General features: G+C 35.2%; 4 protein-coding genes across 6 annotated transcripts; 1 reads left to right on the forward strand and 3 right to left on the reverse strand.

Moving 5' to 3' along the window:
* The first annotated feature begins 371 nt into the window (after positions 1-371).
* Positions 372-3,721, forward strand: LOC107418167 (CBBY-like protein). 2 transcript variants are annotated; one of them, XM_016026840.4, is made up of 8 exons: positions 374-770; positions 1,001-1,071; positions 1,251-1,409; positions 1,693-1,759; positions 2,186-2,281; positions 2,597-2,643; positions 2,956-3,036; positions 3,400-3,721. In XM_016026840.4, exons 1-8 carry the CDS (start codon positions 447-449, stop codon positions 3,521-3,523), a joined length of 969 nt encoding a protein of 322 aa, XP_015882326.3. In that variant the 5' UTR covers positions 374-446; the 3' UTR covers positions 3,524-3,721. The 2 variants fall into 2 exon arrangements, with proteins under 2 accessions (XP_048330453.2, XP_015882326.3); XM_048474496.2 differs by lacking the exon at positions 2,186-2,281 and having other exon boundaries at positions 372-770.
* Positions 3,722-10,134: 6,413 nt separating this feature from the next.
* LOC107418250 (uncharacterized) lies at positions 10,135-11,798 on the reverse strand. The gene has a single exon (XM_016026937.4). The coding sequence runs from the start codon at positions 11,096-11,098 to the stop codon at positions 10,313-10,315; it is 786 nt and encodes a 261-aa protein (XP_015882423.3). The 5' UTR covers positions 11,099-11,798; the 3' UTR covers positions 10,135-10,312.
* Positions 11,799-11,934: 136 nt separating this feature from the next.
* Positions 11,935-16,783, reverse strand: LOC107418253 (probable UDP-N-acetylglucosamine--peptide N-acetylglucosaminyltransferase SPINDLY). 2 transcript variants are annotated; one of them, XM_016026941.4, is made up of 11 exons: positions 16,328-16,727; positions 15,659-15,884; positions 15,147-15,239; positions 14,968-15,069; positions 14,659-14,826; positions 14,487-14,575; positions 14,024-14,145; positions 13,658-13,839; positions 13,095-13,379; positions 12,565-12,712; positions 11,935-12,439 (listed from the first exon to the last, which is right to left on the reverse strand). In XM_016026941.4, the coding sequence occupies exons 1-11, from the start codon at positions 16,513-16,515 to the stop codon at positions 12,084-12,086; spliced, it is 1,959 nt and encodes a 652-aa protein (XP_015882427.3). In that variant the 5' UTR covers positions 16,516-16,727; the 3' UTR covers positions 11,935-12,083. The 2 variants fall into 2 exon arrangements, with proteins under 2 accessions (XP_015882427.3, XP_048330512.2); XM_048474555.2 differs by having other exon boundaries at positions 12,167-12,439; positions 12,552-12,712; positions 16,328-16,783.
* A 500-nt stretch (positions 16,784-17,283) lies between these two features.
* Positions 17,284-21,703, reverse strand: LOC107418252 (MA3 DOMAIN-CONTAINING TRANSLATION REGULATORY FACTOR 1). The gene is made up of 4 exons (XM_016026940.4): positions 21,335-21,703; positions 20,457-20,685; positions 19,508-19,602; positions 17,284-19,315 (listed from the first exon to the last, which is right to left on the reverse strand). Exons 2-4 carry the CDS (start codon positions 20,671-20,673, stop codon positions 17,522-17,524), a joined length of 2,106 nt encoding a protein of 701 aa, XP_015882426.3. The 5' UTR covers positions 20,674-20,685; positions 21,335-21,703; the 3' UTR covers positions 17,284-17,521.
* Positions 21,704-23,735: the final 2,032 nt, after the last annotated feature.

Below are 23,735 nucleotides of genomic sequence, written 5' to 3' on the forward strand. Positions count from 1 at the left end.
CTTCACTCTTTCTTGGGTTTGTTTCATAATGCTCTTTCTACCAATATAATGTAAAATTGATTCTTGGACTTGTGGGGAATAAGCAGGCATTTGTTTATATTTACGTCAGATTCACAGATTACATAATATAAGAGATTAGTTTTTGAATGTGATTGTCTCTCTTGAAACAGATTTTGACTCAAATCCACTCAGAAAATGTGACTTCCAAGAATAAATAATTATAATAATAAACAAAAAATGTCAGTTTTGAATGGGCCTACATTTGGGCTTTACTGGGCCTAAGCTTGAAAATGACTCTGGCCCCAACCTTGAAGTCGCTTAAAAAAAGGATAATTTTGTGGACCTTTTATGGATAAGTTGGGTCCGACCGTTAGGAACATGGAAGACACACACGGACAGAGGCAGAGTGGAACGTTTGGACAGGGCAGAGGGACACAGAATTTGCAATGGCTTCAACGACCATCTCTCTTTCCTTAGCTACAATATCATCTTCAAAAGCTCTTCTCTCTCATCCGAAACCCACCTCCATTTATACTTTCAAAGCCTATGAAAGGACCTTTTCATCTTCTCTACTGGGTACCAGTTTAAGCATTGAAACAGCGAGACCAAGACCAATATGCAGGGGGACAGCTTCTTCTTCTTCTAATGGGGTCACTTGCTCAAGTTCTTCTTCCCCTCTCCCATCTGCACTCCTCTTTGATTGCGATGGTGTTCTTGTTGATACTGAAAAAGATGGGCATCGTGTCTCTTTCAATGATACTTTCAAAGAGGTTGGCATTCTCTTTGTTTTTCTTTCTCTGCCCCTATTTTGTTGGGCTTTGAAGTTTCGAGAAATTCATTGAATTTTCCTTCAACTTGTTCAATATTGATTTGTTGGTGGTTCGAAAAGCTATATATGAGTTATCATGGGTTATTGATTATTTCGGAGATTAAGCAAAAGCTGCTTTGCTCTTTTCATTGGTTTTGATGGATTAGTGACATTAGATAGTTGATTGCACAGAAAGATTTGGGAACAACATGGGATGTGGATTTGTATGGTGAACTGCTCAAAATTGGCGGTGGAAAAGAAAGGTATTGCCAGTTTACATTGGCCTCAGGAAACTACTTATGATTTGGATTTCATTCACATTTTTTAGAAATGGGATTTGTTTCTCTTATTAATTTTCTACATGATGAAACTTAATTGTCTGAAAATAATGAATGACCCGCAATTTGATTTTGAAGTAATTAGTTGATTACGGTGTTTGTAGGATGACAGCCTACTTTAACAAGACAGGTTGGCCTGAGAAAGCTCCAAAGGGTGAAGAAGAAAGGAAGCAATTCATAGCTTCACTTCACAAGCGAAAGACTGAGCTGTTCATGGCCCTCATCGAGAAAAAGCTCCTGCCTCTTCGGCCAGGGGTTGCAAAGTCAGCTCCCGTCTGATCTTATGTTTAGCATTTGGTTGTTGCCTGATATATTATTCTCGTCGCAGTAGTATATATGTCTTTAGTAGTTTGTCTTTGAAGCTAAAATATATATATGCTTGCCAATTGTCAGAAAATCCAACTTTTTGGCATTCAATAAGTGATTGCTTTCTTTAAACTTTGGATGTTTCAATTTGGTTTATAGAAGGATAAATTCACTTCTGAATTAGTTCTATCTAAAATATACAATTTTATGTTGGTAAGCTTCTTCTGTTATCTTGTACAGGCTGATTGATCAAGCTTTGTCAAAAGGAGTGAAGGTTGCTGTCTGCAGCACTTCTAATGAGAAGGCGGTATTACTTAATTGCTTTTCTCAGATGTTATTGCTTATATGGTTGATAAGTTCTGACTGAAGATAATCTTTAGTAAATAGCCAAATTTGTATGATTTGCAAGAACTTTTCAAGCAAAGGTAGCAATCCAACTCTTGCATCACATTTGTGATTGGTATTACTCAGTTTCTAGTGGAAAGACTAATGTAAACCAAGGGCAATGTCTGGTTTAAGCACTTTTTTCTGGATCAGCTTATGCTCTATAAATTTGAAACTTAAGGTCAAAATCAGCTTCACAATCATGTTATTGTAATTAAGTATACTGCGAAAGCAAACCTCCAATTCGTTTTTCATTTTACCTGTTTCATTTCTAAGAATGATATTGGTTCTTTGGTACAACTCAGCTCAGTATTAAAATTTTGATGGTAGAACTTTGTTTTTCATCAAGGTCTCTGCAATAGTCAAATTCTTGCTAGGACCTGAGCGGGCAGAGAAAATCCAGATATTTGCAGGAGATGTTGTTCCCCGCAAGAAGCCTGATCCAGTAAAGTTTTCATTTCTCATAATCTTGATTTATTTAGGTGGTATCTGTAATCTATAGAGATCATAGAATTCAAGTTCAGAGAATCTAAATTTGTAGGACAAGTCTATCCACAATAAAGAGCTATTACACAGTGAGAACTAAAATTCCCATTCATAATCACTAAATTTTAAAGCACTAAAACAAATTAAACTCTACATAAGGCACTAATTTGGTTGGTAGTCACCTTCTTCTTTCTCCTTAGATATAGTTTACTCATTGAGAATCAGATGATTAGTTATTCTTGCTAGCCCCTAATTTATTCTTTAATCCTGACAGGCTATCTATACATTGGCAGCCAGCACCCTTGGTGTTGATCCTTTGAGGTATTGCATGACAGTTGAACCAACGTTAATCTTAATGTTACCATAAACAGTGCATTGAGGTTTTGTTTAAATTATATGCTTTTGCGGATGAAGTTGAGAGATTATTTTATGGTAGATCACATTTTCTAGGATTGGCTATGACAAATATGCTGCTAATTGTTTCTGTACTTCAAAGTCCTTTTCCGGCTTTAAAATGGTTTTTGTATATGCTCTGCTTATGTATAAAATTTTTATGGTTAATATTCACTTTATATTGATATAAACAATCTAATTATCAGGATAAGTGAAATGTTTTTATCTTTTATTTTGCAGTTGTGTTGTGATAGAGGACAGTGGCATAGGCCTTGCAGCTGCCAAAGCTGCTGGAATGAAGTGCATTGTAACTAAGAGCGGGTACCAGATTTCTCCAACTATTTGAAGAAATATGTTGTTTATCATTTGCATGCCCTTATCTTATGAAAATGACTAACCGACGTGGGAAACTTAAGAAATACCCTGCCGCTCTTGAAAGAAGCAACACGTCTAAAAAAAATAAAAATAAAAGAAGATACATTCTTAGTAGCTTCAAGATGGAAAAATGTCCTTGCTGCTACTCTTTTTTTCAAATGATTACTATTTCCTCCAGCTCATATTTTGCAAACTTTGCTTTTTCATGTATAAAACTTTGTTGTTACTTGTTAGCCTTGCATCCCCTTGTATTACTGTACCTTAACCTCTCACACTAATCAGTATTTACCTCTTGATCATTGATTACAGATATACAGCCAATGAAGACTTTTTAAATGCAGACGCTGTCTTTGACTTCATTGGAGACCCTCCAGAGGAACGTTTTGACTTGGCATTTTGTGGAAGCCTTCTTGAGAAGCAGTATGTGAGCTAGTTGCATATAAAATTAAGCTTGAGGTTAAATTTCAGATGATATCTGGTGTAGATATTGTTGGTATATGTAGAAAAAGCTGGCTATTCTTGAGACAATGCACTCTTTTTGCTTGGGAATCTCTTTGGATGATAATTATTATATTTAATGGTGGATCTAATTTCCATCGCCAAAATTATAGTTGGAATCATTATCTAACAATTCTTTTGTGTTCTTCATCTAGTTAAATTGTTCATTTTGCACATTAACACCTCTTTCAACAAGAAGTATTTTTTTTTTTTTTTCAACAACAAATATTGTTTGCCAACCCATAAAACAAAATGTATGGTTAAAAGCTGCAGCTAAAAATTCTGATATTTATTTTTTTAATAGATCGAGGTCAACTTGTTATGGAACCAGGTTTCATATACGTCATATTCACCAAAAAAGTTTCATATACGTCATATTCACCAAAAAAGTTTCATATACGTCTTCATAATTTTTATTTTTATTTTTTAAAAATAAAATTCATGAATATATAGGTGTTATTATATGTTAGGACCATTGTCAGGGTTCATAAAGGACCTTGTTCCAAATCCTTAACCACACAAAGTAGAAGATGAGGCCAAAATTTATTTATTTATTATTATTATTTATTTTTTTTGCTGAATTTTTTTTTTGAAATTGTAGAAATGATGATGAGACTTTTAAATGAGCATCATCTTTTCGGGAAACTAGCCGTTTTCTGGTGGTCCTTCGGTTATAGGTAACTGTGGTTATAAGACACCAGATAAAATATTGAAGACCAGAATATGTTTTTTATTCACTGCACTACTCTTTATATAGAGCTAACATTTAACAGAAAAACAAAAATATTTCCTAAACACAAGGCATGACTAATAGCTTCCTAATTTCTAGCTATTAACAAGTAAAACAGCATAACAGCATAAATAATAACAAATATCCTAAAGACTTGGTCAGCTAACTGCATAACAAATATTCTAATGACTTGGTCAGCTGACAACAACATTTTCTCATATTGCTCCACCAATTTTTGATGGTGATAACTATCAGGCTTGGGCTATTAAAATGATGGTCCATCTTGAGGCATTAGATCTTTGGGAGGCTGTAGAGGAGGACTATGATGTTCTACCATTGCCAGAAAATCCAACGATAGTACAACTAAAGACTCACAAAGAGAGGAAGACAAAGAAGTCCAAAGCTAAAGCATGTCTATTCTCTGCTGTTTCAAGCACCATATTTACAAGAATCATGAATCTACAGACAGCAAAGGCTATTTGGGATTATCTCAGAAGCGAATACCAAGGCAATGAAAGAACCAAAAACATGAAAGTGCTTAACTTGATCAGGAAGTTTGAAATGCTGAAAATGAAGGAGACAGAGTTCATCAAAGACTACTCTGACAAGTTGCTGGGCATAGTAAACAAGGTGAGGTTGCTGAGTAAGAATTTTTCTGATGAACGAATTGTACAAAAAATTCTTGTGACTTTGCCTGAAAAGTATGAATCTAAAATTTCTTCATTAGAAAATCTAAGGATTTGTCAAGTATATCCTTGGTAGAATTAGTAAATGCATTGCAGGCCCAGGAGCAAAGGCGAATGATGAGAAAAGAAGAATCTGTAGAGGGTGCTTTTCAAGCAAAGGCACAAAATTCAGGAGGAGGCAAAGACAAGAAGGACAGCAAAAAGAAGTACAGCAAGAAAACTGAATACAATGACAAAAAGGATGAGGTAACATATCCACCTTGCCCATACTGTAAAAAAACTAACCACCCACAAAGGAAGTGTTGGTGGAGACCAGATGTCAAGTGCAGGAAATGTGGTCAGATTGGGCACATGGAGAGAATCTGTAAGTCACAACAACATGAAGGAAAAGCAAATACTGCTGTTGAGCAACATCAAGAGGAACAGCTATTTGTTGCAACTTGTTTTGCAGCAAGCAACAGTTCTAGTGATTCTTGGCTGATTGATAGTGGTTGCACACATCACATGACTAATGATCTAGAGCTTTTCAAAGAACTCAACAAAACTGAAATTTCCAAAGTAAAAATTGAAAATGGGGAATACATCTCAGTCAAAGGCAAAGGAACTGTAGCTTTAGAAAGCTTATCAGGTTTGAAGTATATTACTGACGTTTTATATGTGCCTGATATTGACCAAAACCTACTTAATGTTGGACAGCTGATTGAGAAGGGCTTCAAAGTTATATTTGAAGACAAATGGTGCAGGATTAAAGATGCAGAAGGAAGAGATGCTTTTAAGGTGAAAATGAGAGCAAAAAGCTTTGCTCTAAATCTGATGGAGGGGGAGCAGATAGCATTTCCTAGCAGTGCAAGCAATGCGGAATTGTGGCACAAAAGGCTTGGGCATTTTCATCATGCTGGACTTCTATACATGCAGAATCACAAAATGGTAAAAGGAGTACCATTACTGGAAGACAAACTTTCTGATTGTGTGGCTTGCCAATATGGAAAGCAAGTCAAAAGATCCTTTCCTCAAACTGCATGGAGAGCAACACGCAAACTTCAACTGGTACATACAGATGTTGGAGGACCTCTAAAAACATCTTCCTTAAATGGCAGTAAATATTATATTGTATTTATTGATGATTGCACCAGATTTTGTTGGATTTATTTTCTTAAATTTAAATCTGAAGTTGCTAATGTTTTTTGGAAATATAAAACTTGGGTGGAGAATCAAAGTGGTTACAGGATGCAAACAATCAGATCAGACAATGGAAAGGAATACACTTGTGATAGTTTCAAAAATTTATGTGATGAAGCTGGCATTGAGCACCAGTTTACAGCACCGTATACTCCGCAGCAGAACGGTGTAAGTGAAAGAAAAAATAGAAGTATTATGGAAATGACAAGGTGTTTGCTGCATGAAAAGGAATTGCCAAAGAACCTGTGGGCGGAGGCTGCAAATACTGCAGTTTATCTGTTGAATCGATTGCCAACCAGAGTTCTACAGAAAAGAACTCCATTTGAAGCTTGGTTTGGTTACAAACCAGACCTGCAATATTTAAGAACTTTTGGTTGTCTTTGTTTTGCTCATGTGCCACAGGTGAAAAGAGAGAAACTCGATAAAAAGGCGGAACCGGGAGTTTTTATTGGATATAGTAAAGCATCCAAGGCTTACAGAATTTTCCAACCACAAAGTGGAAAAATTCTTGTAAGTAGAGATGTCACATTCATGGAAGATAGACAATGGAACTGGGAGGAGTCAGTAAAGGAGCAGCGGTCTGAAATTCAACAAAATATGGATGATAACATAGATGATGAACCAATTAGAGGTACAAGGTTATTATCTGATATTTATGAAAGATGTAATATTGCTGTGTTTGAGCCTACAGAGTTTAAAGAAGCTGAAAAGGATGTCAAGTGGATCGAAGCAATGGAAGAAGAGCTTAAGATGATTGAGAAGAATGACACATGGGAGTTGGTGAATAGACCTCAACATAGAAAGGTCATTGGAGTCAAATGGGTTTACAGAACCAAATTTAATGCAGATGGTTCTGTAAATAAACACAAAGCCAGATTAGTTGTGAAAGGGTATAGTCAAGTGTTTGGAGTAGATTTTTCAGAAACCTTTGCTCCAGTAGCACGCTTGGATACAATCAGAATGTTACTTGCTTTGGCTGCACAAAAGGGATGGAAGATTTACCAGTTGGATGTTAAATCTGCTTTTTTAAATGGTTATCTTCAAGATGAAATTTATGTAGAGCAGCCTGAAGGATTTCAAGTCAAGGGACAGGAGGAGAAGGTCTACTTATTGAAGAAGGCATTATACGGTCTTAAACAGGCTCCTAGGGCCTGATACAGCAGGATCGATGAATATCTTCAAAGCCTTGGTTTTGTTAAAAGTCCAAGTGAAGCTACGTTATATATAAAAAAAACAGATGCTAACTTAATTATAGTTTCTGTTTATGTTGATGATCTTCTTGTAACAGGAAGCAATGAGATGCTGGTGAAAGAATTTAAAGCCAAAATGCTTGAAGCATTTGAGATGACAGACCTTGGCTTAATGTCCTATTTTCTAGGAATGGAGGTGAAGCAAGACCATCATGGAGTCTTCATAAGCCAAAAGAAGTATGCAAAGGAAATACTCAAGAAATTCCATATGGAAGATTGCAAAAGCACTAGCACACCCATGAATCAAAAGGAGAAATTTAGCAAAGAGGATGGAGCTGAAAAAGTTGATGAACGCTTATACATGAGTCTGATTAGTTGCTTGATGTATCTTACAGCTACCAGACCAGACATAATGTTTGCAGTAAGTTTGCTCTCGAGATTTATGCATTGTGCTAGTGAAATGCATTTTCAGGCTGCCAAACGAATTGTAAGATATATCAAGGGCACAACAAATTATGGAATTAAATATTCTAGCTGTCACTCTTTTAAGCTTCATGGTTATTCTGATAGTGACTGGGCAGGTTCTATAGATGACATGAGAAGCACAACAGGTTTTTGTTTCAGTTTTGGATCAGGAATTTTTTCATGGAGCTCAAAAAAGCAAGATGTGATAGCTCAAAGTACAGCGGAGGCAGAGTATGTTGCAGCAAACGCTACAGTGAGTCAAGCAATTTGGATCAGGAAAATACTAGCAGATTTACACATGAACCAAACTGAGCCAACAGAAATTTATGTAGATAACCAAGCTGCCATTGCAATTTCAAATGATCCTATTTTTCATGGAAGGACAAAGCATTTCAAGATCAAGCTATATCATTTGAGAGAAGAACAGAAGGCTGGTGAAGTTAAACTGGTTTATTGTAAGACTGAGAACCAAATTGCAGATGTGCTTACCAAGGCTCTTCCAAAAGCAAGATTCGAAGTTCTGAGAAACAAACTAAGTCTATGCAGCTATTAGGCAAGGAGGAGAAATTGTTGTAACAGTGCCTAGGTAGCTGCATATGGAGTTGTTGTCAGCTGACCAAGTCATTAGAATATTTGTTATGCAGTTAGCTAACCAAGTCTTTAGGATATTTGTTATTATTTATGCTGTTATGCTGTTTTACTTGTTAATAGCTAGAAATTAGGAAGCTGTTAGTCATGCTTGTGTTTAGGAAATATTTTTGTTTTTCTGTTAAATGTTAGCTCTATATAAAAAGTAGTGCAGTGAATAAAAAACATATTCTGGTCTTCAATATTTTATCTGGTGTCTTATAACCACAGTAACTTATCTCTAACTTAAGATCGATCGCCAAGAAATTTTGAATATATGTATATCAATCTGGAGGTTTTTATACAAAAAATACAAAATAGAATAGACACATTTTTACTATTTTTCTTACGCTGACATTAACTGCAAGACAAAATTATAATCATCCTTATGCTTTTAATTTGTTCTTTCGGTTAATTGCACTTTTACTATTTCTTAAGGAAAAAAAATTGCATTTACTGTCTTTAATTGGGGAAGTCACACTTTTAGCTTTTAAATTTAAAATGTTTTAATTTAAACTTTGAAATTTCAAATTGCATTTTATCCTGTTGTATTTTTGGCAAATGTTGTTTGACAAATTTAAAACTAAAAGATCTAATTAACTGTAAATATTGTATTTTAACGATTGGTTAAATATACTTCAAAAATAGAATATTGGTTAAATAAGATGAACCCTTAATCATTTTTAGTAATTAAAAAAAAATAAACTCAATAAAAAATGCAATAAGTTAAAATTAACTGAAAGCTCCAACAATAATGCTATGCTATGCATATCAACAAATCTGCCAAAATACGAAAAAGTGATAAGTATTATTATCTTATATATATATATATATATATTAATCATTATAATAATTTTTCTCTGATATCTCAACTATATCAATATTATTTTAACTTATTAATTTATATTTGATTATCCATATTTAAAATACGGTAAAATTCCAACTGATATAATAAAATAGAAATATGTCATCTTACCGCATCATTTCTTTTGGTAGGCTAGTAATTAGTAGGTTTTGCATTACAGTAACTCCAAAAAGTACTAAAGTGTAATACCGTATTCTTTTCAAAATCTCTCTCTCTCTCTCTCCCCTCATATATCTACATCGTTGTTTCTTTCTGTATGGATATTCATGCATCGTTGTTTTTTTCTATGTACATATTCATGCATCGTTGTTTTTTTTCCATGCACTTATTCATGCGTCTTGTCCTACGCCATGCACAGAGCCACCAGCTAGCTTCCAAGTAAACGGCTATGATTAATATTGTGAAAGAGACAGCATACATACACACGTACATACATACATATATATCCATCATATATATATACACACACACACACACACACACACATCTTTCTTGGTGAAACTCATACACATTGTTTCACAGAAAATTAACTTTGCTTAAACAATAATCATAGCAACTGGGTTTTAAATAACCTAAATAGCAAGAAACATCGAATAGAAGAAGAAGATGAACCCCCAATAGAAATTTGGCGAACAAAGAACAAACCCAAAAAAAGAAAAATGGCAAACAAGACGAACCCAAAAGAAGAAAACAAAGATTTTCTACCAACCTAGCTGACCAGAGTTGCATGGACTAATTAACATATATATATATATATATACACACACATACACAAGAAATGCTACGTACTGGGATCAGCATGGCTAATATACATATATGAAGATCATCATTTCATCAAAGATTCTTTCAAAAAAAGAAATGTATATAACTTTTAACACATTAAACCAAAATATATATATATATATATATATATTCTAAAAGATTTTTGTTTTTTGATTTTTACAACAAAGAGGAAAAAAAAAAAAAAGGGTCAATAAAATAATCAGCTCCTTATGTCCTTCTTCTTCTTCCTGAAGACCACCTCGGTGTCAAGCCCAAACCCATCGACGTTCCTAACATCAACCACAACCGATTCGTTAAACAACTCCACCAAGGGTCCCACACTATACAAATCATTAGCCGAGTACTTATCAGCCCGTCTAGACAACGACACGTGCAACACACAAACCCCACCGGGTTTCAACGTCCGTTCGATTTCCCCAACGAACTTCCAGGGAAACAAAGCGTGATCGAACACGTTCGAGAATTCAAAATCGAAAGTCTCATTATCGAACGGCTGGGCATGAAAATCTCCTTCCAAAACCAACGGGGGATGAGGTACCAGATCCAGACCCACCGAGTCACCGATTCCGATACTCCTCAAAGCCTCAACTTCCTGACCGACTCGGGCTCCGACACAGAGCGATTTCGACGAGTTGGAAAGGAGGTTTCGGCGCTTGAGGCTTCGGAAAAAATCGGCGAAGACCCTAACCTTGCGATTCCAATCGCGGGTGGTCCATATTTTTCGGAGCTTGGGATTGAGGGTTTTTTTGAGCTGGTGTTGGATATAGGATTCGTAGGATGGGTATCCGGATCGGATACGGAGGTCGTCGGAGGTGTTTGATTTTGACGGTGGTGGTGATTGAAGAAGGGTGGTTCGGAAGGTGGTGATTTTGCGGTGGAGTGGGGGTTGGAAAGAGAGGAATGTGAGGAATATTAGAGAGAGAAAGAGAGCGAGAATGAATGGTTTCAGAGGGAGAGGTAGGTTCGGAATAACGCTGGTTTTCATTATTTTATTTTATCTTCTTTTTTTTGCATTGCAATGCTAATTAGCAAAACATGCATGGAAAAGTCGTTGCTTCAGTTTGCATGAGAGAGGGAGAGAGAGAGAGAGCTGATTGAAGATATTAATGATGGGCTATGGAAAATTGGAAATTTCTTTTTAGGGAGTGCTTTTGTTTTTTCTGGCGAACTTTTGGAGGGAAGGATAAGTATATACGAAACTTAAGGAATTTTTGTTTGTGTATGGAAATATTTAATTAGGATATGATGATAATTTTAACCAATTAAATAGTTTAATTATAGAGATTTTGCAAATACGGAAATCTATATACAATGATATTTTTACTCTCATAGATTTGCGTGCCGCCTTACCTTTCTTCACAAACCAAAATTAAAATTTCAAAGAAAATTTCACTTTTTTTTTTTTTTTTTTTTCCCAATCGTTACCACAATTTCCTTATCCCAATATCTCGAACAATCTGTTATGTGGCAGTGTAAATCACATACCAACTTTTTTTTTTTTTTTCTCTTTTAATTAAACAAGGATAAATTCTAGTAAAATTACACTTACAAATCTTATATCTAAATTTGATTCAATATCCATATTATTCTCAACGGTTAACTTGGATCGGTCTTAACTTTGGTGTAAGATTCATTATTTCGATTGAATATTACCAAAATCGTTCCTACTCCCTCTTGCGTCTGCTTTGGCCTAAATCTAGTTCCTTCAATTGTTATAATTTTTTTTTAATTATTATGACTTACAACTGTTAGAAATTTAAACAGTACTAACGGTACTCTTTCTTCCACAAATATAACATATTCTTGCTGTGGGACATCGAAGAGAAAAGCATACCCATTACCATTTCTTGTGGTATAGATACTACTGTTTTTACAACACTATATTCATGATCGAGAAAATAAAAAATAAAAAGGGAAAAAAAAATAAAAAATCTACCTTTCACTTGTATAATAAGATCCATTTTAAGCCGTCAGGGAACACCAGAACACAATCTAGACATCACCGTTGCTTTTATCACGTTGGACTTTGCTGCGTCTAGTAACGGATCTGTTTGGAGCGCTTTCTTGAAACAGAACTTAGCTTCCTCCCACTGACCCTCGGCAACGAATACAAGACCCAGATTGTTAAATGCAGGAGCATAACCTGGCCGGAGTTCAAGTGACTTTGTAAACATTGCCTTGGCTCGTTCATATTGTTTCTGCTGGCGATATAGATTTCCGAGGTTGGAAAATGTAGCATGCACATTTTCTGTTGTTGCTGATGACAAGGCCAGCTTGTAAACTTCTTCGGCTTTCAATGGCTCCTCTGAGAGTTGCAATGAGATACCTGATGATGAAGTTTCAAATCCATTAAAGCAAGTAATGAATAAAAAAGAGGGAGATGAACACAGAGACAATAATATTACCAGAAACATAAGACATAAATATAAAATACATACACATTGCACAAACCTAGATTTGACCATGCATAACTGCACTCCCTAAAACGAGCAACTGCAGCTTTGAGATACTTCTGTGAGTTTTTGAATTGACGGGTGCAAAGGCTATGAAGGCCAAGTTGGTGCCACTGCACAGCATCATCTGGATCCTCAGCTATTGCCTGAAAAGAGATCAAGAAAAGGGAAGATTATTAATGCAGCACAATATTTATTACATTAGAAAGGCTGACATCAATATTTTCCACTTCCTAAAAACAGGGAAAACTACTCTCTACGCTGTAATATTTAAGTCCATTACCTACACCAAGGGGCATACTCTGCTTTGCTAAGATCAAGGGGACACTACTATATAAATGAGGCACAACCTTAGTATTATTATCAAAATTTTAACACATGGAGACAAATTCTAGAAGAAAAGCGCATGAAATTGTCACTAAAAGGGGAATGACAAAAGTGATTAAATTCAAAATTATGATAAGTAATTATTATTATAATAACCTATTTATGTTATGTATTAGAGGTGAGGGAAGGCGGTTACTAAACCTGCTTCAAACTGTGGACAGCACGATCTTCGATGTCCAGCAGCATGTTCTGTTCTGTTTCAAATGCTGCAGCTATCTCATGTTGGACCTTGTGAGCCATTGCAACTCCTGCCCATGCTGTTGAAAGCTCAATTTGAGCAGGATCACCATCTCTTATTACTGAAGCCATTTCATTTCCGGCCCAAGAAAGTTGTTCACTAGGATCTTGAGACCTTTCGGCATCCTTGATCCGGTGGACTGCAACAGCATACCGTGTAGACATACAATTGGGCTCTAGTTTTGCTGCCTACAGAGCAAGAGCAACAGACAGCAGATTAATCCAGTTCTTCTAACAAAGGGAAAAACAGTCTAAGCAAATGAGAGCTACAAATTAAAACATCAATTTTTGTCTTCCGTTATTTTTCCCACCAAATAAAAAAAAAAAAAAAAAAAAAAAAAAATTTGTGCCACAAAAAACCATTTATGTATTATTGCCATGGTAAATACTACCATTAAGAAAAAGGAAACCAATGAACAACCTCAACAAATAAGCTATAAATGACTGTAGCAATGAACCATGAGCACCTTCTCCAAACACTTGCTTGAACTCCTATGATCACCACCCATATAATATGCATTAGCAAGATTAGCCCATGTATGTGCTGCCTTGGATTCTGATTTTAATGATGCTAGCAAACATTCTTTTGCAACATTGATAGCTGAGACCTGATCCACAGAAGCACCATCTCTAGCACTTGCCCCAGCACCTGAGAAGTTAATGAAAGAGAGTTATGATGAAGTAGACTTCTACTAGTTCACAATATAAAAAGATCAAACATATTTTTTATAGGTTCAATTGCATCAACCACAAACTAAATTTATGTAGAAGGCATAATATATGATAAGTCAACAGAATTCCAAAAGATGAAGATAAACTCAGAAAAAGCATACCTGCAACAACTGATCCATATTTACACAAAAGAAGTGCAGCATAATTGATCAAGGCTGCAGGATGATTTTGATCTTTGAGGACCAACTCTTGAAAACATTTTTCTGACAGTTCCAAATTTCCACTGATATATTGTAAGAGAAAATATCAATATGGTGAAAACCTTAAATATTATGGTTAAATGATGACAATGAATTGGTTTCCATATTCATCATAGTTTCCAAGAAAAAAAACCCATGAATCTTATTTTATAATGTTCTTATGTCTTAAAAATAAATCAGTATATTATCTGTTTTAGAGTTCCCAGATGTCTCCGAGTTCTCCCAAGAAAATGTTTCAGTAATATACTCAAACCTGTCCCATTTCATTATCACCACCACATTCAGATATTCTTTCATGGTTTAGAAATATACTAGTATGTGTGATCAAATCTTAAGGAACAAATATTTCATGGGATTCCCTTACCTTTGAAGGTAAGCAGTCCCAAGGTTTCCAAGGCAATCATAGTTGTCAGGGGCCACAGCAAACAAAGATGACAAAACCGTAATAGCACTCTAGACAATAGAGCAAAGTTCATGTAAGCTGATAAAAGAGTAACTAACAACTATGAACAACAACAACTATGAAGAAACTGCACCTGCAGACGACCAGTTTTAAGAAGTATCAAGCCAAGAGTATTCCATACAGCTGCCTGTCTTATATCCAATTGTATTGAATCCTTTAGTTTTGAAAGGATTTCCTTAAGCTCTTCGGGTTCAAGTTCTTTATCGTGACTATTGTCTCCAGAACTTTCCAGTAGGAGGCACTACACAGTTGATAAAGAATGTCAATCAATTAGCAACCGTTATAATTTCTTACTCTATTTGTCAATCTCAGATTTTTGTTTTTTGTCAAAAGAAACAGGAAACTGAAATTCCAAATCAAAGAATTATAAAGATTACTGCACCTGTGCATGGTGGATTTGAACCAGTGAAAGTAAATCTGGTCTATCAATCTCTGCCTCAGGGCGGAGTAAGATTTCGGCTGCCTTCTCATAAGCCAAAACTGCCTAAAATGTTCAAGAACTTTATGAAGCTGACAGAATACAAATTAATAAAATTAAGAGTTTGTTGTTAGAGAAACTACCTTTGATGGTTGACCCAGCCTTTGATACATTAAGCCCAGCACAAAATGAGCATGAGCATTTTTAGGCATCTTCCTCGTGACATGAACTAAAGCCTATAAGCATCAAGTACAGATGTCAAACAGAGAAGACGTACATATGGAAAGTAGCCTTACATTTATATGAACAAATTTTCTGATGTTTGTGGAGGAATAAAAGAGGATAAACCCAAAGTATTAGCTCGTCAAAATACGTTTAGAAATTTCAGCTACATGATAGTCAGCAAAAGCTCGAATGATAAAAGTAATATAGACAACCCAAAATCATGATTTCATGCCAGAAACTCAAGAAGCTAGTAAGAAGTATATTAAAAAACATCATATTTACTAAAATGGACAACACAAATCTCCAAACTGAAAAATGGCACGAAGAGTTACTTTGCACAAAGAACACAAAGTAACGCAAGAAAAGCTCATTTAAGGGGAACAAAAAAACATTAGAGAAGAAGAAATTCAACACTCAGGATTGAACTCACAGTTTTAAGGCTGCTAACTTTTTCCTCACGAGATGAGGGAACCCCTTGAACGGGCAAATCACCATCTGCATCAGCTCCATACTCAAGAGGGCACTCTACCTTATTTCTTGATCGGCATTTCCCAAGCTTGTTTATCCGTTTACCTTCACCTTCCACTGCATCATTGTCTACATTGTCTATACACATTGATGTGCTCTTATCTTGACTGCTTTCATCAATTGCTAACCTACAATTTTACACCAACCTCCCATTTCAATATCAATTACCAACAACCATTCAATCTGACTCTCAACTTTCCAATGCCTTAACAATTGCTTTCCCTGTTCCAGAGTTAGTCTAAATCTTGATCTAGATTGATCACAATTTTTTTTTTCTTAATTTTTATAAAAGAAAAAGAACGAATTTTCTGTGTCTATGTTATATTGCCAAGAAAGTATATCAAAATAAAATTCTTGAAATTTTCACTCTTTGGTGATTAAAGTTTGTCACTATAAACGACATTAAAAATACTAGTTTTCCTTCCCTTTCCACCAATTTCTCAGCAAACAAACAGAAACCGAGATCGCTAAAAATGCTATAACATTCACAAAAACTATATATACATAAAAAATTTCGATTTTCATAAATAAAAATCTGAAAATAAGCAGAAAAAAAAAAAAAAAAAAAAACCTAGTGAGGTCTGAAGCCGGCAATTGGACGGAATCGTTGCCGTCGGATTCAGGAGGATCGACGTTAAGGTCAGCCAAAACGGCAAGCTTCGGAGGCTGAATCCCTTTCGAACTATTATTATCAAAGGAGCTCTCCATGCTTCCAGGCTGAGGCATCGACTGCGCTTGAGGCTCTTGCTGTTCCGACATTTCTGATAGATAAAGAGTGTTGGAGTAGTAGAAGAAGAAGAAGAAAACGACGACGACGACCCGAAATTGCTTGTGCGGTTTTCATCATATAGTCGATTAGTAGTGACGTGGGCCTCCATTTCATTAGCCCAAACCCATGAAATTTGCAAGCCCTTTTTGAATTTTTGGGCTTAGGAATAATGTTTCTGTTCAAATGGGCCCAACTTGGGTTCCAATCACCCGTTTCTCTATTCCAGTACTCTTGGAAATCCATTTGGTAATGACACTGGAATTACTGCACGTACTACAACAATAATAATTTTCATGCCCTTTAGATCTGTCATATTTTCTTTCTTTTTCATAGTACTGCTCACTTAAACGCAAATTGTAACTAAACCCACTTCACCTAGCGGCTTCATTTTGAGTCGTGCTGTTCGGCGAGATCAACGCATTTTATGCATATTATAAAATTTTTTTTTTCCCTATATCAGCCATATTCGTAAAATAGAAATAACAATCAAAATTTTAAAAACGAACAGGGAAGCAACATACTGGTAATACAATAGTACAATGGCAAGATCAAACGAAATCTTTTTTTGTGAATAAACTTTGTTAATAAAAAGCCTAAATCCTCAGGGGATGTCAGAAGATAGTAGTAATAAAGGATATCGTCCTACATTGAATATTTCACGTAAAGAGCATAGCATTATATTAAAAGCCTAACATACTTAACAATGAAAATCTGGGCCTAAAAACAAAAAAAAAAAAAAGAAAAAAAAGCTGACAATGGAAGCAGAAAAAAGAACCAACTTTATACATTGGCTATTGAGGGATCATAAGACGCTCCTATCAGATTGACCACTAAGAGAAGAACAAGAGGAACACCAGGAAGGAAGAAGCCAAATATCCCAATACCTACCCACCACCTTCAGAGTGCAGAAAACAGCATTTTCCTTTTTAAACAGTACAAATAGGTCATTGGCCAACAACATACAATGAGAGAAACAATCCTAAATATATGTTCTCCTCAAGAAGCTGCTGCACCTTGTGTCACCGAAACATCTACGGCGGCGGACGACCCAAATGATGGCAAGAGCCACCCGTTCTTCTGGGCGTAATCAACATAGAAACTAAATTTCTCCCTCGCAGTTGGAATGTCAAGTGCTAGGTCATCTAGGCTATCTTTGATCCGGGTGAAGCCTTTGGTCAATTGGGTGATTGTGATTAGGCCTTCACTGAAGCAAACCTGCAGCAGATCCAGCATCCTATCATTCTTCTTCTCCATGGCCATTATTAATGCCTTCTTCACAACCTCATGGTTAAAGAAAGGCATTCCCAGATCGCGAATACACTGGCAAGCTTCATTCACGACACCGCCACTTTCATACTCCTCTAACAGCTTCATTATCTTGTCCTTGGCGTCCTCCACAGCCCAACCAGTCCCACCTCCCCAACATCTCAGGATCCTCTCACCAGCATGTCGAGCAGCAATCAGGGTGCGAGCCATCCGAACAGTCTCACTCCCACTGCAATCTGGTGACAACTTGCTCCCAATTTCTTCCAGATTCAGGGGAGCTAATACATCATCAATCACAGCCCTAGCTAGGAAAAAAGCAAGCTCGTTTGAAGCATCTAAAATATCCAAGGCTGTATCATCTGCAGATTCTAAAAGCATGACAAACCCATTCACAATGTCTTCGGTCGAGAAGATCTCAATATGGAGAGCAGAGAGCAGAACAGAAGCCATTTCCTTTTCACGATTCTTCCTGTCCATTGCAAGGGTGATAAGCTTCTTTAAAAATATCGGGTTATGTTCAGGTACCCCAAGATCTTCAAGGCTTCGGATGAGTTCAGGAATGTCATCTGAAAGAAAATATTCATGAATGATGGTCATAGCCTCTTTCTTGTACTGCCTAATCCCTTCATCTTCTTCCATATATGAAGCATCAAGCCATCCTTCAGATATTGCCTTGGGGACCAGGGAGTTGAACAAAGTTTTTGCAGATGGAATGTCAAGAGCAAGGTCATCAAGGCTCTCTTCCAACCGAGAAAACCCCTTTGCCATTTGACTGGAACTTATGAGACCTTCCTCGTATGCTTCCTTTAATAGCTTAAATATTAGGGGTTCGGCTGTTCTTATCTCCATGGCAAGAACCAAAGCTCTCTTCACCACCTCATGATGAAAGAAGGAAACTCCTAACTGCCTTATGCAACTACAGGCTTCAAATGCATCTCCACTTTCCACATATTCCCTCAACAAATCAGCAATCTTTTTCTTAACTTCCTCAACAGTAATGTGAGTGCTACCACCCCACCTTCTCTCTACCAGTTCTGCATGATGTGGGGCCGAGAGATACCTCTTCTCAGCGGTTTCAATTGCCTGAAATCCCTTAGAAGATTCTGGGAGTGCTTTCTTTGCCCTGATCAGGAAAGCTGGAGGTAGAATGTCATCAACCACGGCACGAGCAAGAAACAATGCAAGTATGTCAACAGCATCCAATATGTCCACTACAAGGTCATCAACAGATTCAAGAAGCATGAAAAATCCATCTCTGATCTGGGAGGGACTAATAACATCAGCATATAAAGCAGAAAGCAAAACTGAAGCCATTTCCTTCTCTTTGTCATGCCTGTCCATTGCTGAGGAAACTAGCCGCTTAATAAAGTATGGACGATATTCACTTGAGCCAAGTTCTCTGAGGTCTGATGCAGCAAAGTCAACATCACCTGTGCTGAAGTATTCCTCAATTATGGAGACCACCGCTTTCTTATATTCATCTAGAGGATCTGAGACAGTTGACCCAACAAGCTGATATGGTTCCTGTTGAAGAGATAAAAGGAAAGTAGCATAATTAACCAACAAATTCTTGCTGAGAAGATAAAAGGAACAAAACTGATACACTAATCAACAATTACTTTGTCACAAGTACAAGATCCACAAAGGAATCTGCTGATAGTGCATCTACCTAATCAGAATATGCACAAATGATCAATCAATTAAACAGCCAATTACCTCGCCGCTGTCATAGTTTGGGTCATTCCGATCAATATGTGATTCACCATCAGTGTCAAGCAGTTTTCCCCATGTTCCTTTGCCACCACCACCATCTTTATAAACAAATTAAAGGGTAAAGTTAGTCAACATCATACCAACCAACTACTAATTCAAATGCACTTTAGCACCATCCAGCAACACACAAAATTAATATGTAAAGAATTTAAAATCATAAACCCCCTGGAGATGATTAAAAAATAAAAAATAAAAATTTAACTGGTTGTGATCCACTCACAACTATTGTCACAGGATATCCAACTTTATCGCCATATTACCAGCAAATAACCTAATGGTTGCATGCATATTTTGCATCTTCATATATGATATAACCACAACACCAAATACAAAATTGTGAATCAATTTTAGAACAATTTAAAAAATAATGCATCCAGCTATATGAGTGCCAGCATGAATTAACTAAGTTTATAATGAATCATACATAAAAGCAAAATAATATTACGTAAACAAAAACAAAATAATACCCCTTCATTACCAGTACTGATATATTTCATAAATAACCTGGTACCAACACGTGAAATCTGAGATAAACATGACAACCTAATTCCTCGTCATCAATCATCTTTTCAACAATGGTACTTATTACAGTAAACCTACATATATATTCTCAAGCATTTAACTCAATTCATTAAGAAGTTTACAGATTAGAACAGAACCTATAAATATACGTAAATTGGATACCAATAAATAAATAAACAAATAAAAACCTAATTTACTGTGGGTAGGCTTACATGCAACAAGTTTCTAGACAGTACAAGGAAGACTGAGGCATGGAACAAGCATGTAACATATCTAGGTAAACTATAACAAGCAATAATCGTATATCACATATATCATTGAATTATTTTACAACACTGTGCAAGCTGGCAAACAAGAGTATAAGACTCACCCTTCTTGACACGCACTATCTTTCCCGAGTGAGATCGACGTACATGCCTCACAGCTATACCAGCTGTTGGTGCCTTACCAGGTGGAGCTTTTATATGATGCTCAGAAAGCAAAGATGTAGGAGATTTTGGGGACGATGACAAAATCTCCAGATTTTGACTAGCTACTTTTAACGTTTCCCTCTGCTCATCCGTGAGAAATCCCTCATGTGACGCCATATAAAGAAAATCCTATATAAATTAAAGGCAAATAAGATTCAGCGAAAACAAAAGGCAAAGATAATCAACAATCCACTAAAATCACGTCAAAATCCTTAAAAGACGCGTTAATATCAACAGCTTAAAACACTTTCTTCTATAATTTCTTAAAATTCTGACATTATCACAGTGCGCCAAACGATTTTTCATACCAGAAATTCCAACCACGCTGAATACTCCACTTTCTCTCACAAAAGGAAATACTAACCGAAATCAACCAAATAACTTAAGTGGAAAACTGAAAGAGCATTTAATGTAAATCGAGTACAACTTTATGTGTTCTCGCGCGCGTGAGTGAATGTTTGGTTACCGTGAAAGTGGAATAAACTTAGAAAGAGAAAAACAGGCAAGTTCTATCCCGAACAGAAACAAACAAAACCTCACTCAGAAACCGCGTTTTTTTTTTTTTTCTTTCCATCATTTCCTCAGTATGAGAAAATAAAGATTTCAACTCTTTTTTTTTTTTTTCCTTTACTATTTTCTCAACTACCAAACAAACAAAAGAAAAAAAAATGTTTTGAAGAAAAGTACAAGAACAGTGAAAAAAAAAAAAAAAAAAGAACACAATACAAAGCACACAGAGCTTAAAGAACCAGAGTAGTAGTAGTAGTAGTAGTGAAACCTGTATGGACTAACTGGAAGATTATTGATGAATCCAAAACCCGAATCTGATTCTTCTGTGCTTGGCCCGGATCTCGAGCCAAGACAGGAGAAGCTGTCGGATCTTCAAATCGGAGCTCCGAAAACCACTCCACCGAAAACTAAGAAAGTAAAAAACAAATAGAGAAGCGGAAGAGGATCCGATAAACCGCAAAAGCAAGATTAGAAAAAATTATAAGAGAAAAAACAAAGCCCTAGATCAGAAGGTCCGGATAACCGCAAAGATGTGGATCCGAATCTCTGTGTATATGTCTCAATCGGTCTGAAGAGCGAGAAAGAGAGAAAAAGAGAGAGAGAGCGAGACGGTGAGAAATGGATGAGTATGAAAAATAGAGGGGTGGCAGAGAGGGGTATTTATATGGAGGCTACGGTTACGGGTACACGTCATCGGGGGGTGTTTGGGCGTATTATCACTTTGTGTGTCCACGTGGCCTTTGCGCTAAAGCCATGCCCATGCTCCTTCCCTGTCTTTTGGCCCCACCCGGCTCCCTAACCGGTTTTAGGGTTTTTCTCTCCGCTATTATCGAATTTACCAGAATGCCCTTTTTTTTTGTTTTTTTGTTTTTTTTTTGTCTTTTCTAATCCTTTTCTCTCTAATTGTTCCTTGGAGAATAATATTTTGTTTTGTTATTTATAATTCCTAATTATTTTTCGCACAATAATAGCCAATGGATAATGTGTCTATTTTTTTTTTTCAGTCTATTTGTTATCACATGCTAAAAAAAAAAAAAAAAGGTCTATTTGTTGTCTTTAATTTTTTTTTTTTAAGTTATTCGTATAAATTCTTCTTTTTGTTTTTTTTTTAAGATTATGATCTATAATTAGACTAAAAAAATTATATTTATTATTGCTGTGCCTATCATAAATGAAATGGAATCCATGTATAATCTAAAAAAGTTAGTAAGAATCCATGCTTATTACTAACATATTAACGCTGAAGGTTTTGAGATTTTAAGTTTAAATAAAACATATAACCATGTAACCAAGTGATGACAATACACGAAGTTAAATTAAGGTATGATACTATGGTTATCTTTTTGGTTAAATTTTTGGGATTATTAGCATTTTTAGTCACTAAATGGTTAATTATAATCATATTTGCATTTTGGTTCTAGAATTTTCTTTTGTTTTTTTTTTTTTTTAGACATTTTGGTTTTTAAATTTCAATTTTTGTTATATTTGATTTTTCAAATTAGGGCAAATTTTATTTAAACTTTTTTGATTTTACCATAATTATATTTAGATTTATATTTTTGAAAAATTATTATTAACCTCTTTATATTTTTTTTATATTTATGAAAATATATTTATTTATCAATTAATTTTAATAGTTAAATATTAAAAATTAGTATTTTGTAATTGAATAATATTATAAAAATACAATTATAATATTTAAGTGGCAAAAGCTAATAGATAGAAGGTTAATAATGATTTTTGAAAAGCATGAATTAATTACAACTATAGCAAAACTAAGATGGTCTAAGTAAAATATTCATTTCAAACTATTTTTAATCTAATTTTTAATAGTTTTAATGTACTTGTGCATCTAATATAATATGAAAACAATAAAATTACGAAGTTAAGCAACCCCATAAAACCTCTGCATATTGCATAAATTGCATTGTACATGTTGAAATTAGTAAAAATTAGACTAAAAATAGTTTTAAAAAGCAAAATTAAAGAAAAACTAAAGCTTAGGGATCAAAATGTAAAAAAAAAATAAAAAACTAAAGTGTGGATATGAGCATAGTTCAAGGACTAATAGCGGGTAATAATCCAAATTTTTATATCGTCCTGTCTACTTTTAAATTTTTTTATTATCACATCCACCCTTTTTTAATTTCTATTTTATATAATTTTATCGATGAATTGCAAACAATTATATTTTTTTAAAAGACTACAATTGCTAAATTAAAAATGTAATTTTGAAAGCTAATTTGTATGGGAATCATAAATTCTCACATTTTGTTTAAAAGAAAGAATAGAAATTGTGAAGTTAGTAAATTTGGAATTAAATGAGGAATAAAAATCTATGAAATAACAGTACAAATTATTTAGTACACCATAAATATTGATAAATTCGAATTATTTTATGATATCTTTAAATTAAGAGTCGGGGGAAAACGTATAAAACAGTGGAAATATACTTATTTTAGATTTTAATGTTTGCAAATTTTTACTGTGTATGTAATTTTATATCATAAATCCTGAAAATAAGTGGCATATATAATGCCAAATATAATCTCAGCATCATCTTTATTTGCTAAACTATTTGGCTACTCTTTTAATAGAAAGGCCAAAACCGCAAGTGACCCTTGCCCAAAGCATGAGATACCCATGAATTTTGAATTAATACTTGACAT

This window comes from Ziziphus jujuba, chromosome 2, assembly GCF_031755915.1.
Source record: "Ziziphus jujuba cultivar Dongzao chromosome 2, ASM3175591v1".
Taxonomy (NCBI): domain Eukaryota; kingdom Viridiplantae; phylum Streptophyta; class Magnoliopsida; order Rosales; family Rhamnaceae; genus Ziziphus; species Ziziphus jujuba.

Coding starts and splice junctions, on each gene's coding strand:
- LOC107418253 (XM_016026941.4), bottom strand. CDS start 16,515: ATGTCGGAACAGCAAGAGCCTCAAGCGCAGTCGATGCCTCAGCCTGGA. Junction 14,576..14,658: donor TTAAAACTGGTCGTCTGCAG/GTGCAGTTTCTT, acceptor TCTATTGTCTAG/AGTGCTATTACGGTTTTGTC. Junction 12,440..12,564: donor TTATGCATGGTCAAATCTAG/GTTTGTGCAATG, acceptor CTTCATCATCAG/GTATCTCATTGCAACTCTCA.
- LOC107418167 (XM_016026840.4), top strand. CDS start 447: ATGGCTTCAACGACCATCTCTCTTTCCTTAGCTACAATATCATCTTCA. Junction 771..1,000: donor TCAATGATACTTTCAAAGAG/GTTGGCATTCTC, acceptor TTGATTGCACAG/AAAGATTTGGGAACAACATG. Junction 3,037..3,399: donor TGCATTGTAACTAAGAGCGG/GTACCAGATTTC, acceptor CATTGATTACAG/ATATACAGCCAATGAAGACT.
- LOC107418252 (XM_016026940.4), bottom strand. CDS start 20,673: ATGGCGTCACATGAGGGATTTCTCACGGATGAGCAGAGGGAAACGTTA. Junction 19,603..20,456: donor GATAGTGCGTGTCAAGAAGG/GTGAGTCTTATA, acceptor TTGTTTATAAAG/ATGGTGGTGGTGGCAAAGGA. Junction 19,316..19,507: donor CAAACTATGACAGCGGCGAG/GTAATTGGCTGT, acceptor TCTCTTCAACAG/GAACCATATCAGCTTGTTGG.
- LOC107418250 (XM_016026937.4), bottom strand. CDS start 11,098: ATGAAAACCAGCGTTATTCCGAACCTACCTCTCCCTCTGAAACCATTC.